At 61.2% G+C, this 13,805-nt stretch overlaps 2 protein-coding genes across 2 annotated transcripts in view; one reads left to right on the forward strand and one right to left on the reverse strand.

Annotated features, from left to right (window-relative positions):
* Window positions 1-7,236: 7,236 nt before the first annotated feature.
* NDUFA11 (NADH:ubiquinone oxidoreductase subunit A11) lies at window positions 7,237-12,747 on the reverse strand. The gene is made up of 4 exons (XM_008063645.1): window positions 12,570-12,747; window positions 8,633-8,725; window positions 8,246-8,368; window positions 7,237-7,416 (listed from the first exon to the last, which is right to left on the reverse strand). Exons 1-4 carry the CDS (start codon window positions 12,664-12,666, stop codon window positions 7,304-7,306), a joined length of 426 nt encoding a protein of 141 aa, XP_008061836.1. The 5' UTR covers window positions 12,667-12,747; the 3' UTR covers window positions 7,237-7,303.
* Window positions 12,665-13,805, forward strand: part of VMAC (vimentin type intermediate filament associated coiled-coil protein) — a 3,521-nt gene continuing 2,380 nt past the window's right edge. The window contains exon 1 of the mRNA XM_021715302.1: window positions 12,665-12,787. Within this exon, the coding sequence (XP_021570977.1) occupies window positions 12,665-12,787 (123 nt within the window). The remainder of the gene's footprint in view (window positions 12,788-13,805) is intronic.

A 13,805-nucleotide genomic window follows, 5' to 3' on the forward strand; every position in this document is an offset into this window, starting at 1 on the left:
CCTAACCCAAACTGCATGGAGATGGCAAAGAAATCAGGCATGGAATGTGCTGGAATCGTGCTTGAAACCCAGGAGGCAGCAGGACAGATGTTTGCTTGAAATTTTAGGCAAATTAGGTTGGGTGCGATGGCTCTTGCTTGTGATCTCACTGCTTTGGGAGGCTGAAGGGGGAAGATCACGTGAGGCCAGGAGTTCAAGACCAGACTGGGCAACATAGTGAGACCCTCTCTACCAAAGAAAGAAAGAAAGAAAGAAATTAGCTAGGCGTGGTGGCACCTGTAGGCTCAGGTACTCGGGAGGCTGAGGCGAGAGGACTGCTTGAGTCCGGGAGATCGAGGCTGCAGTGAGCTATGACTGTATCACTGCACTCCAGCCTGGGCAGCAGAGCAAGACCCTGTCTCAAAGCAACCACCTCCACCATCATCATAGAAACTAGGCACGGAGTGAATCACAGTGAGGGCACATGGGAACTTTCTGCTCAATTTTTCTGTACGTCTAAAAAAGAGTAAAGTTCGCTAACTAAAAGCATTTTGGTAGGAGGGGTGTGGGCATATCCATCCCTGCGTGATATGCCACTTGTCACAAATCCTTCATTACTGCACGGTATTTGGAGCAAGAGACCAGGAACAAGAATGTGTGTTTTCATGGGGCTGAGGTCCAGCCCCGAGGTGGAATATTACGCTGTTGTTAAAAAGGTGAAGGAGTCGATTGTGGTGGCTCACGCCTGTCATCCCAGCACTCTGGGAGGCCAAGGGAAGAGGATGGCTTGAGCTCAGGGGTTTGAGACCAGCCTGGGCAACTTGGCGAGACCTTGTCTCTACAATAAATCAAAAAATTAGCCAGGTGTGGTGGCACACGCCAGTGGTTCCAGCATTTTGGGAGAGGGAGGTGAGAGGATTCCCTGATGAAACCAGGAGTTCAACGCCAGCTTGGGCAACTTGGAAAGATGTTATTTCTATAATAAATTAAATTAGCCAGATGTGGTAGCACGCGCCTGTGGTTCCAGCTACTTGGAAGGCTGAGGTGGAAGGCTGAGTTCAGCAGATCGAGACTGCGGTGGTCATGAGCGCGCCACTGCACTCCAGGCTGGGCGACAAAGTGAGACTCCAGCTCCAAACAAAAACAAACAAAAAAAAAGAGACCAGGTGTGGTGGCTCACACCTATAATCCCAGCACTTTGGGAGCCTGAGGTGAGAGGATTGCCTGAGACCCGCCTGGGCAACTTGGTGAGCCCTCATCTCTACTATAAAAAAAAAAAACTTAACCGGGTGTGGTGGCGCGTGCCTGTAGTTCCAGCTTCTTGGAAGGCAGAGGCGGAAGGATCGCCGGAGGCCAGCAGGTCGAGGCTGTGGTGGCCGGGAGTGGCCACTGCACTCCAGTCTGGGCGACGGAGTGAGACTCCAGCTCAAAAAATAATAATAATAAAAAAGAAATGAAAGAAAAAAGAAAGAAAACTGTGGGCACGATACAGAAGTTTGGGTGGGTTTTAATAAAAAGAGGGGCTGTGGATTTGGGCCAGGCTGTCGCTCTGCTTTTGGGCCCTCTGTTTGGGCTGAATGACCCCCACCCCCAGGCCTGCCCTTGGCCGTGCTCACACCTTCCCCCGCTCTAGCTCAGCGGTGACTCAGAGCCCAGCAGGGGCCCCGGAGGCGAGGCGTGGGCTGGGCTGGGCCCAGGCCTGACGGAGCCCCTTGCAGCTCAGTGGACCACCCAGCATTCTGGGAAGGCCCCCGAGGGCCTGGCTGGCTCCAAGAAGGGACCCCTGCGCGCTGCTGGTGGGGCGAGGGCCAAGCCAGACATCTCTCCGAGGAGGGCCCTCCTGCCCTTCGAGGAGGGCCCCAGCAAGTGGAGGGAGGGTGGCCGGAGGGGAGCCACAGGGCATGGGATGGGCTGCTCCTTGCCTCAGTTTCCCCATGGGCCAAGTCACCCTCTGGCTGTATGGCCCTTGTGGACATGGGGGATGCCGGAGGTGACCTGGGACCCGGAAACGGGCTGCGTTGGTTCCCGAGCCTTGGAGGTCAAGCCAGGTAGGGTGAGGGGGAACAGGTCCCCGCCCCCCGGCTTCTGGACCCCGGAAGTGACGACTCACCCGACTGTGGGACTTAGGGCCTGACCTCCCTCCAGAACAGCCAGGAACTTTAGGTGTCACTTCTGAGACTCCCAGCCCCAGTCTGCTTCCTGCTTCCTTTCCCTCCCCCTCTGCTTGGATGGGGACCCTCCAGACACCCAGAGGTATTCAGGGACACAATTCCCCCCTTTTTTTAGGGACAGAGTCTTGCTCTGTCGCCCAGGCTGGAGTGCAGGGGCACCATCACGGCTCACCCCAGCCTCCACCTCCTGGCCTCTGGCGATCCTCCTGCCTCAGCCTCTCGAGTAGCTGGGACGCCAGGCATGTGTCACCACGCCAAGCTGATTTTTAAAACTCTCTGTAGAGATGAGGTCTTGTGATAGTGCCCAGGCTGGTCTTGAAGTCCTGGCCTCGAGCAAGTTTCCCACCTCGACCTCCCAAAGTGCTGGAATGACAGGGGAGAGCCACCATGCCCGGTGCGGCTCCCTTCTTGAGCAGCCCTCGGAGAAGGTGGGTGAGGGCTGCTCCCCAGGGTCTTGGAAAGTGAGACGTTTCTCCCAGAATCGCCTGCTCCAGCAGGAGCCACACCTTGCCTGCCCTGACCCCTGCCCTGTCCCTTCCACCTGGGACACATGCCCCGACTCGACTCCTCTCCCCCTTCGCCGTCACTGTGTCCGGCCACATTGGTCTCCACCTGTTCCGGGGGTGCACCCGGCTCCCTCAACCCCGCCTGCCCTGCCTGCCTGTGGCCTCAGCATCCTCTCGAGCCCAGCTTTGGGGGACACCTGTCTGGTACCCGTCTGCTCATCTGACCACTTCTCCCAGTCCAGACTTGGCGTCCCAGGAAGGCGGCGGTCTCATTTGCTGATGTGGCTCTGACTTTACCTGGCACACGCAGGTGCTTGGGAGATACCGTCGGGGGATGGTTAACGACGGGGACACATCCTGAGAACGGCGTTGCTAGGGAACTCGTTGTCATGTGCACATCCTGAAGTGTGCACACACCTCAAGGAGGATGGGGAAGTGACAGGTAAGCTGAGAAGTGACAGAGGTGAGCTCTGGGAACATCTTGGGGAAGGCTGTTCCAGGCAGAGGGAACAGCCACTACAAAAGCCCCGAAGCAGGACGGAGCCTGGTGTGTTGGAGGAATAGAAAGGTGGGGAGAGAGGAGGAGAGGGTATGGGGTGGGTCTTTCAGGGCTTGTTGGGCCACAGGGAGGGCTGGGGCTTTGGCCCCGAAGGAGGTGGGAGCCAGGGAGGGCTGTGGGCAGAGAAGGGAGGCACCCTCTCACTGCTGTGGGGTGGGCAGACCGTGGGGGAGGGGGCAAGAGTGGGAACCAGGAACCAGGGTTGGGGAGGGAGTACACTGTTTCAGGTGACAGATGATGGAATGGGGCCAGGGGTCAATCCAGGACAGATTCTGGAAGCCAAATGGAGGTAGGGGTGGAGAGGGCATCTGTAGGAACCAGCAGCCCACATTCAACATGATTTTTTTTTTTGAGTTGGAGTCTCACTCTGTCGCCCAGACCGGAGTGCAGTGGTCGCTCCTGGCCACCGCAGCCTTGACATGCTGGGCTCCGGCGATCCTTCCGCCTCAGCCTTCCGAGTAGCTGGAACTACAGGCGCGTGCTACCACACCCGGCTGATTTTTTAAATTTATTGTAGAGATGAGGGCTCGCCAAGTTGCCCGGGCGGGTCTCGAACCCGTAGGCTCAGGCAATCCACTCACCTCAGCCTCCCCAAGAGCGGGATTATAGGCTGAGCCACCGAGCCCGGCTCAACATGACTTCTTAACATTTTTAAAAATTTTATTTTGTAGAGATGAGGTCTCACTATGTTGACCAGGCTGGTCTTGAACTCCTGGCCTCAAGCAATCCTCCTGCTTTGGCCTCCCAAAGTGCTGGGATGACAGGCATGAGCCTCTGCGCCTGTCTCCAACATGACTTTTTTTGGTGAGTCAGAGTCTCACTCTGTCGCCCAGGCTGGAGTGCAGTGGCACGATCACAGCTCACTGCAGTGTTGACCTCCTGGGCTCAGGTGATCCTCCCAAGTAGTTAGGACCACAGGTGTGCACCACCAGGCCTGGCTGATTTTTTGAATTTTTGTAGAGGTGAGGTCTTGCTATGTTGCCTAGGCTGGTCTCAAACTTCTGGGTTCAAGTGATCCTCCCTCCTCGGCCTCCTAAAGTACTGGGATCCCAGGCATGAGTCACTGGGCCCAGCCCCAGTATATCTTCTTAAAGGCACCTGTGGAGTATAATTCAGCTCTTGGGACCACCTGGCAGTGAGATCACGGCTATTGGGTGGATTTTATTCCAATCACTGAGACTGACTGGAAGCTCCGCCTTTCAAATAACAACTTACGCGTTGTTTCCAAACAATAGCTAGTAATAGTAAAAGGAGGAATGCTTCATTCAGTGTCTGCCGTGTGCCACGCGCTGGAAAGTCACCTCCCTGGGGCCCTGTTTCCTCATCCTGTAAAACAGGCCTAAGGCACCGCCAGGATCACGCAGGGCTGGCCAGGGTTAAGTGAGCCGACGATAATTGCAATAGCTGGGCCTGCCGGGCTGTGGGGGAAAGGCTCGAGGGTCCCCTACCCCCACTTCTGTCTTCCTACCATTTTCTTGGCTCACCAGGAGCTTAGAGACCCTGGCAGGGCCTGGAGGGGCTGGGCCAGGCCCTGCCCATGACAGCATTCCTGCAGACTTGTCCCCATGAGGATCGTGTCTCCAGGGCTGGGTTCTTGTGGAGTGTGGACGCCACAGCCTCCAGGCACCTGTCCTGGGCGGGGCAGGAGCCCCCTAGTTGCTCACAGCTCTGCCCTCACCCCCATATCCAGCCTTTGCTCTCGCTACGTCCTCTGCCTGGGATGCCCTTCTCCCTTGGGCACACCTGGTAAAAAACCTCTTCATCCTTGGTCTTCCTCCTCCTCCAGGAAGCCCTCCCTGCCCGCCAGGGAGGCCCTGTACTTATCTGTTCCAGTCCTGACTGCGGGGGTAAACTCCAGAAGGGTCCTCCAGTGCCCCACAGCAGGGCTGCCAGGGCAGACGTTCTGGTCAGGGGCCCACATGTGGGGCGGGAGTGACGTCACCCCTCACAGCCTAGTAAATGTTTATGGGCAAGGGGGCCTGGGTTTTGGGGCTCCCTGGAGCCCAGCAGGCGGCCTCCCCTCCTGCCCCATTCTGGGGGGCCTGGCAGGCTTGCTCCAACACTGGCAGCGGGCCCAGAATGGGCTGGGTGGGCGGCAATCAAGTCCCGGGTCTGAGCTGCCGGATGCTCCCAATGCGGGGGGGAAACTGAGGCTGGGGGTGGACCTCGCTTCGTGCGTCTGAAAATGAGGTCTGCTGAGGGTCTGGGCGTCGTGAGAGCCTGGGGGCTGGGGAAGGGCTTGCATCACGGGCTGTGCTACCCACTCTTGGAGACGGTCACCCCCGGCTGCCTTGGGCAGGATGGATGGGAAGAAAAAGAGGTGAGAAGACAGACAGGACGGAATGTGGAGGAGGAAGGGGCAGCTGCCCACCTCCTGAGCCGTGGTGGGCTCTGCCCCCTGCCGGCCACTGTGCAGACAGACGAGGCTCGTGCAGGAACCTCAGAGTGAAAAGGCATCTGCAGGGAGTAAATGGTTTTTTTTTTGGTAGAGATGAGGTCTCACTACGTTGCCCAGGCTGGTCCCAAACTCCTTCTTGTCTCATGTGATCCTCTCGCTTCAGCTTCCCAAAGCCCTGGGATTATGGGCATGAGTCACCAAACCGGGCCAATAAATTCTTTCTTCTTCAGGGAGCATGGGGGGGGCCATTATTCCCATCTGCCAGGTGGAAAAGCTGAGGTTTTGGCGCTGATGTCATTTGAGGACACAGAGCCAGGAGAGCATCAAAGTGCTGAGATTTGAATCCAAAGCCTTTAAGGAGGGCTGTTCTGGCTTTGGAGGGTTTCTGGGCTCTCTCCTCTCCTATCCCCTGGCAGGGGTCTCCTTTCTCAGGAAGCTCCAAGTCCAGGTTCAGACATCCAGCCCTAGACATGTGCCCGAGCCAGCACCTGGCTCCCCTGGCCCAAACACTTGTGGATGTGTGTCCACCCTGGAAGGACACTCAAGGGAGGGGGTGGGTGTCACCGTAAGGCGTGGAGGGGGTCTGCAGGGTGGCGGGGGAGAGGAGGGGCTGGAGGGGACCTGGAATCTCTGGACAAGGGCAAGAAAAACATAGCAGGCCCCGGCTGTGGCATGGCTGGTGCTCTGGGCTCTGCTCACATCCAAGTTCAGCCGCCCAACGACTGGCCGAGTGACCACCTGGATGGAGAGGGAAGCAGGCTATAAGCGTCGCCTGGCTTTCCACCACATCTAGGCCCCGTGGGTGGGCTGGAGAAAAGGGGATAAGGGAGACAGGTGAGGAGGGGCCGAGGGGGTCATGACCACTCCAAGGGTTCCTGCTGTCCCAGCCGCCAGCAGGGCCAGGCATAGCTGTGCTCCCCGCTGGGGCCCAGGCGCCCTCATTTACGGCCCGCCCGGCATGTTGGAGCTTGCTAGCCTCTTCTCCAGCGGTGGGAGGTAAGAGCCAGTTCTGGGGAAAGAGCCTGGGGCCGCGCCAGCATTCTGGGCGCCTCCACCACCGGCATGACGGGCGCCGGGCACACTTCGCAATCCTCTCCCCGGTGCCAAGCGGTCCTGTCCCATTCCACCCCAGTCCCAGGGGCTCCGAGTGACCTGTGGGTGGGAATGGCTGCGGGGCCAGGCTGTCCGGGGTTCTCTGCTCCCACGCCCAGGAACTTGGAGCCGAGGCCTGGGTGTGTCTTCCACATGCTGTTGGCTTTGGGGACAGGCCCAGAGGGGATGGCCCGTGACCTGCAAGGGGGCTCGTGGACAGGGCTGCAGCAGCCAGGCCTCGTTTCCACTCACAGATGGGCCACTTGCAGGCTCCCGCCCGGCCTGGGACCTGTGACAGCGGCGCGCTGACCGGGTGCATCTGGCCAGGCCCCCGTGGCTGGGCTCCGCTGGCCCTGACCTGACACTCTTGGCTCTGCGGGGCCTGGCTGTGCCCTTGGCTGGGGGGCAGGCGGCAGGCCGGCGTGTGTGGGGCCCTATCTTATCTCCTTTCTTCACTCCCTCCCAGATCCACCCTGAGTCGCCTCCGCTGGCTGGCACGTCCCTGCCACCGAGCCCTCTGAGACTCCCACACACACATATACACAGGATTTATTTCTAGGTGCACTTCCACCTGCCCGAGGTCCTGGCGGGTGTGGGCTCACACTTTGGGTTCCGGAAATACCTCCCAGCCCTCCAATCGGCCGATCTTGAGCAGGGCAGCCATGGCGCCCATGTACACGCAGGCAGTGGCGCCGACCCCAGGGCTGTGCACTGTGGGAGGAGGGGCGGCGTCAGGCCTGAGCCCACCTGGGAGCCAGACTGAGATTCCCGACCGGACCTCCCCTACAGGGATTAAGTGACTCAGGCGGGGGGTGCTAGATGCTGGAGATGGGGAAACTGAGGCATGGAGGGAGGAGGCCAGGTCCCCTGGCAGCAGGAATCCAGGCTGTTGGGTCCTCACAGCCCCACACCTACTACCCCGGGCGAGAGGGACAGAGTTGCCCCCTGCTCCAGGAAGGGGAAAGGCTGGGTGCCAGGCTGCAGACACGGGCACCAGGATCCTGCCTGGTCCTTCCTGCCCCGAGGCCCTAGGGACACATGAGGAAGGAGGTGGGTCCCCCCATTGGAGCCTCTTTGGGACAAGAAGGCAGGCTGGGCAGGGGCCGGTCAGCCAGAGCTGGGCTGTGCGTCAAGCCCCGGCCTCAACCGCCCGGATCCGGGTGAGAGTCGACCAGGGAGAGGAAGGAGTGCCCCCAAGGTCTTGACGCGAGGGCAGCAGCGCTGGCACAGCAGTGGCGTGGCCCTTCTCGGTCCCTCCCTCTCTGCCACTGGCGCTGCCGTCGGGCCCGTCCAGTGCGGGGGACCTGCAGGAGGCCTCCCTCCTCCTCCCGCCGGCTCGGAGGCTGAGGGCCCATCCTGGCGGAAGAGCATGCAGTCGGGGCTTAAGCAGCAGCAGCTGTCACTATGGACCGGCTGCTGTTAGAGGACAGCGTTCTGTGGCCCTGGCCCCTGCTGGGCTCCTCGTCCAGATGGAGCAGAAAGGGAGGCAAGGCAGCAGAGGTCAGGGGTCATGCTGCCCACGTGGGAGGGAGCCACTCACCACGCGCTCCCAGGGTCAGGCCTCCGGCACAGCCGCCGATGAAGTAGTTCAGGGGGTCGTCGGGCTTCTGGCGGACCTGGGCGCTGATGCAGGAGGCGAGGCCAAACACGGCCCCGACGGCGGCTGCGGGCAGGCGGGAGGGATGGGCCTGAGGCGGGGCCAGAGGGCCCGGGCAGGGGGAGCAGGGGGCAGAAGCTTCCGGTCTGGGCGAGACAGAGGCCGCCCTCGCGGGCTGCCGCCCACCTGAGCATCATCTCAGGGGCCCGCCCGGCCCTGGCCCCCTGCGCCTCACACAGGCCTGGTAGAGGAACCTGGGCCTCACCCCGTGGCTGGGACCGTGGCCCCTGGCCAGGTGCCGAGGGGAACGCGCCCGGCCCAGCCTCTCACCTGCGGTGAACGTGTATCGCCCGGCCCGCGCCGCTCCTTCCAGGAAGGTGCCCGCGGGTCTGAGTGCGAGGCTGTAGGCGGAGGTCGTCACGCCTACGAGACAGGGGGATCAGGCCACTCAGACCCCTGCACTCTCCACAATGCCCAGACGGCTCCCAGCAGCGCCCCCTCGGTGCCCAGGCCCCCCAGCAGCTGGGTGGCAGAGCTGGATTTGAACCCCGGTCTGCCGCTCCCCAGCTGGGGAGGCCTCTTCCTTCTCCTTCCCCCAGGCCTCCCTGCCTCGTTCGGGGACACTCTCGAGCTTAGTGGCCTGGGCCCATCCCTCATACCTGGCAGCTCTGCCGCTGCCCACGCCACTCGGCCACCCTGGCCAGCCCTCGGGGTCACCTGCTGGGGGCCCGCTGACCTGGCCGGCCCTGCCACATAGGGGGCCAGCCATGTGGCAGATGCAAGAATGGGCCCGGGCCCTGGTGCTGCTCCGGCCTCATGCCACCAGCCCAGATGCCACCGCAGCGGCCCGCGGGCCCTGGCACCCGGGCCCAGCCCCATCAAAGGCTCCATTCTCCTGTGAGGGCCCAGGCTCCTTGGCCTCATCCTCCTTGGCAGAGGCTCCGCTTTCCTCATGGGCTGCCAACACCCCCACTCCCCCACCCCATTACTCTCGAGGCCCCTCCGCTGACAGCTCGGCCCAGGCCCATCCGTCATACCTGGCAGCTCTGCCGCTGCCCACGCCACGCGGCCACCCTGGTCAACCTTCCCGTCTCCACATCTCCTGCCGTGACACTGGCACCAACGCGAGCGGGGTGGGTGGGGGCTGGGCCTGGAGCCCAGTGCCAGGTGGGTGGCGGGGTCAGAGGCATTCTGGGTAGGGCCTGGCGGGCCCCTGGGTGGCCTCCCTTCCATGCCCAGCCCCCGAGCCTCACCAGCGCCTCCCAGTGGGGGCTGCCTGCCAGCTCAGGCTGACACCGCTTGGGGCACACAAGCTCCCCCCCGCAGCCCCCCACACGGCCCAGTTGCTGGCAGGCAGGGACCTCCCAGGGTCAGCCTTCAACCCTCGTCCTCCCCAGGGCCCGATGTGCTCAGTCTTGTCATCCCCTTTCACAGGAGGCAAGGGGACCTCAGAGAGGCAAAGCGACTTCCCTGGGGTGGCCCAGCACAGACAGCCTGGAAATTAGGCGGGTCTGACCAAAGCCAGCTCAGCCCCTCCCGGTTGTCCCAGGGGAGCGAGCCCACCCCCATCCCCAAGCAGGCTCAGGGGACCCCAGGGCCTTCCAGACTTAGCAGTGACACCTCAGACCCCCAACCCAACGCCCCAGCCTTGGCTCTGATTCAGCTCCCGCTGGTTCTGTCCTATGAGAGCTGCAGGGTGAATCTTCAGATAACCCCGCGGAGAAACAAGACTGCTCCTCCCAGGACTGATGGGGAAACTGAGGCCCAGGGATGTGGGGAAAAGAGCCGCGTAGAGTGCTTTGTAGATCCTGTTTCTCTCGATCCTGAGCCAGACCCCACTCGACCTCCAGGGCTGGGGCTGGGAGGCGGGACGAGGGTATCCAGGGTCAGGGGCTGGGGTCCGGTCCAGGGCTCCCCGGGTCCAGCAGCCCCCTTCTCAGTCACAACTCAGCTCACTCACACACACACACAGCCTGCCAAGACACTTCGTCAGAGGGGACTCCCAGCCCCGCCTGGGACCTGAGTACCCATCAGGGCCGCCCCCAGAGTCATCTGACCGCCCCCTCCGGAACCCCTGGCAAGACTCAGTGACAGCCCGGAGCCCAGTCATGGAGTAACCCCTGGGGAACCTTGCTGGCCCACCCCACACGCCGGTCCTGATCCTGCAAGTTCCCCTACCATCCCACGGCCCCTCTAAAGTCCCTGACCTGGGAGTGGATGAGCCGGGACCCCCGATCATCCCAGAGAGACCCAGGGCTGCCCCGCCCTAACTCTCCCCGGAATCAGCCAACACCACATCCACCTCCAGGAGTCCCCCAAGGGCGAGGACCTTTCCACAGCCTCCACGACCCTCCAAAAGGCCCCCGCCACTGCCAGGGCCTTCTGAGCCTCCCAAAGTGACCTCCAGTCACAGTGCACATCGTTTATTCCGTGACTGTCACTCATTCAGTCAGTGTGCCCACAAGGTGTCTCATGCATTCATTCATTCAGTTACCGTGTGCCCACAAGGTGCCTTAGTCAGTTACTGCGTGCCCATAGGTACTTCACTCATTCAGTTACCGTGTAACCACAAGGTGCCCCATTCATTCCTTCACTCAATTACTATCCACAAGGTGTCTCCTTCATTCATTCAGTTACTGTGTACCCACAGTATTCATTCAGACATTCATAATTACTGTGAACTCCAGCAGTCCCCAACCTTTTTGGCATCAGGGGCTGGATTTGTGGAAGTCAATTTTTCCACGGATGGGGGGGTGGGGGAGTGGCACACAGGGATCATCAGGCGTGAGATTCTCGTAAGGAGCGTGCAACCTACAGCCCTCGCATGCACAGTTCACAACAGAGTTTGTGTTCCTATGAGAAACGGAATGCCGCCCCTGATCTGACAGAAGGCGGAGCTCCCTGCCCACCGCTCTCTTCCTGCTGCACTGCCCGGTTCCTAACAGGCCACAGACTGGTACTGGTCCCCAGCAGGAAGGGGAGGGGGAAGGTGGGGGGGAACGGCTCTGGTGTACTCCCAAGGTGCCCCATTCATTCATTCAGTTACTATGTAGCCACACCCCCCCCCCAGACAGGCTCATTTTCCCCCAGCGGCCTCCAAGACTTCAGCCCACCCCAGGTTGTGTTCAGCTGTGTACACGCTCTCACTCCAGCACCCAATGTGCATGTCTTTCTCAGGTTCGAGATCACTCTGAAGACCCCACATGTCCTGCTTTAATTTCCCCTTAAGTATGGCCATGACCTTCCAGAAAGTTTCAACAGATATTCCCTGTCAGTCTCTCCCCTTGAGAATCCACGAGAACAGATGAGGTGTGGTGGCTCACGCCTATAATCCCAGTGCTTTGGAAGGCCGAGGCGGGAGGACTGCTTGAGTCCAGGAGTTCAAGACCAGCCTGGGCAACATAACTCTGTCTCTATTAAAAAACACAAGATTCTTTTTTTTTTTTTTCTGAGTTGGAGTTTCACTGTTTGTCGCCCACGCTGGAGTGCAGTGGCCTGCTCACGGTCACCGCAGCCTCGACCTGCTGGGCTCTGGCGATCCTTCCGCCTCAGCCTTTCGAGCTGCTGGAACTATATATGCACGCCACCGCGACCGGCTAAGGATTCTTAATCCCAAGGGACCTATGAGTCCCAATCTGGAGCTGGAAATGACAAGACACGATGCCTGTGAAACCTTAGGCTCCCCGGGTATCCCCTAAGGGGGATGGCCAGGGCTTTGGGACCCCTCAGCCTCCCAAGGCTACCCTCATAGGAGCTGTCGACAAAACTCACCTAGGGCCCCTCTGGTGACCCCAATCGAAGTTTCAGGTGTCCCTGGCCACCTGGCACCCCTTGACCCTGGAACGACCTCATCCCACCCCAGAATGCTCTCAAACTCTGCAACGCCCCCATGCCCCAACCATGACCCGTGACCCCCTCGAATAATCCCAAAGTTACCCCGTTGGAAAGTCACGGCCCCCTAGCTCCTAAGACCCCTGGCGACCGCTTCACCAACCACCCCATTCACGCCCCTCAAACTCCAGCATCCAGGGTCCGTCTCCGACGACCCCAGTGACCAGCAGGTCACGCGAACCACGACCTCCCGGGGTCCCCGGCCCCGTCGGACTCCCCACAAGGCCAAGAGCCCCCCCTCTGGCCGCCTCGGACACCCCGATGACGACCCCGGGCGACCCGCGAGAACTCCGGCCCCCGATGGGCCCCCGAGACGGCCCCCAATGACCCTACGACCTCCCCGCGCCTTCCGCCCTCGGGGCCCGGCGGCGCTCACCGATGAAGCCGCTGATGCTGGTGCTGGCGTAGGCTTTGCGGTGGCACTCGGTGCCGTCGGGGATTTCCCAGTACCACTCAATGAGCCTCCGCGCCATGGCAGCGAACCCGCGACGCGGCACCGCAGACCCCGCCGGCTCGGCACGCTCAAGGACGGCCGCCGCCGGCTCTCGCGAGACTTCCTGGGCGGCGCGCGCAGCTCCCGCGGCGGAACGGCCGGCAACAAGCCCGCAACTTTATTGACGCCGCGGACACGGACACAGGTCGCGCGCATGCGCCATGAGCGGGCCTGCCGGAAGGGAAGCGCGCGTTCACCCTCTCAAAGCCGATGCTGGGAAGGGGAAACTGAGTCCGAGCGCGTTCAGCGAAGGAAGGTTTCGCTAGACCCAGCTCAGGAGATCCTAGGTTGGGAATGCTTTGACTACCGGAGGTGAGGCCTAATCTAGGGGCGGGACCGTGACGGGTGCTAGCCCTACCCCACAGGCGCAGACTAGGGTGCGGGGCGGGACTCCACTGAATGGGAGCGAGATGTCCTTATAGGGCGGAGCATGGTGAGGATGTGGCCGCTCAGTGCCAGAATACGTATGTGGGAGGGGGCCGTGTCCAGTGGCCAGTAACCAAGCTGGGGTCTGAGCCCCGTGCTACTATTTGGGGGCGTGGTCAAAATCGGGGGCGGGGCTTAACGGGAACGTGCCCAATCATAGTGGTAGAATTTTAGCGGGACGTGTTCTGTGTCCAACCTGTGGCTTTTCCAAGCCCTGGGCGGGTGAAAGTTCGTAGGATCTTGGCTTGGGGGCGTGGCCAGAACCAGAGGAATAAACGGAAAGGAACTTGACCAATCCCGAGGCTGCACAAGCGTCTAAGGGGCGTGGCCATTCCTAGGACAGCCCCCGAAAGACAGTCGGCTTGGGAGGCGTGGTCAGGCTTGTTGTTCCGCGAGATACGGACCAATCCTGGTCTTAGTGTCTAAGTGGGGCGGGGCCTATCTCGAAGGTGTAACCCACTCCGTTTCAAGAGCCAAGGCGCGGTGCCCTTCCGGAGGACCGGGCCCACTGGGGGCGTGGCCTGTCAAGACCTTGGCCAATCCGGAGTAGGGCCGGGCTCAGGGGTGGAGTCTCAAGATGCCAGATCCCGAGAGAGTATTCAGGTTTGAGAAGAGCACGCCCCAGCCTTGGGGGCGGAGCCTAGCGGGGGCTGCGGCCAATCGCGGCGAGGCTCTCGGGGGCGGGGCCCGCCC

Source organism: Carlito syrichta, unplaced genomic scaffold (genome assembly GCF_000164805.1).
Source record: "Carlito syrichta isolate Samal-C Ts95f unplaced genomic scaffold, Tarsius_syrichta-2.0.1 Scaffold306977, whole genome shotgun sequence".
Classification (NCBI taxonomy): domain Eukaryota; kingdom Metazoa; phylum Chordata; class Mammalia; order Primates; family Tarsiidae; genus Carlito; species Carlito syrichta.

What these genes read in the sequence shown, in the direction of transcription:
- NDUFA11 (XM_008063645.1), bottom strand. Translation starts at nt 12,666, where the DNA reads ATGGCGCGGAGGCTCATTGAGTGGTACTGGGAAATCCCCGACGGCACC. An exon ending in CAGCATCAGCGGCTTCATCG is followed by an intron (nt 8,726 to 12,569) that starts GTGAGCGCCGCC and finishes CCTGTCTCGTAG; the next exon opens with GCGTGACGACCTCCGCCTAC. An exon ending in GCGATACACGTTCACCGCAG is followed by an intron (nt 8,369 to 8,632) that starts GTGAGAGGCTGG and finishes GCCTGCCCGCAG; the next exon opens with CCGCCGTCGGGGCCGTGTTT.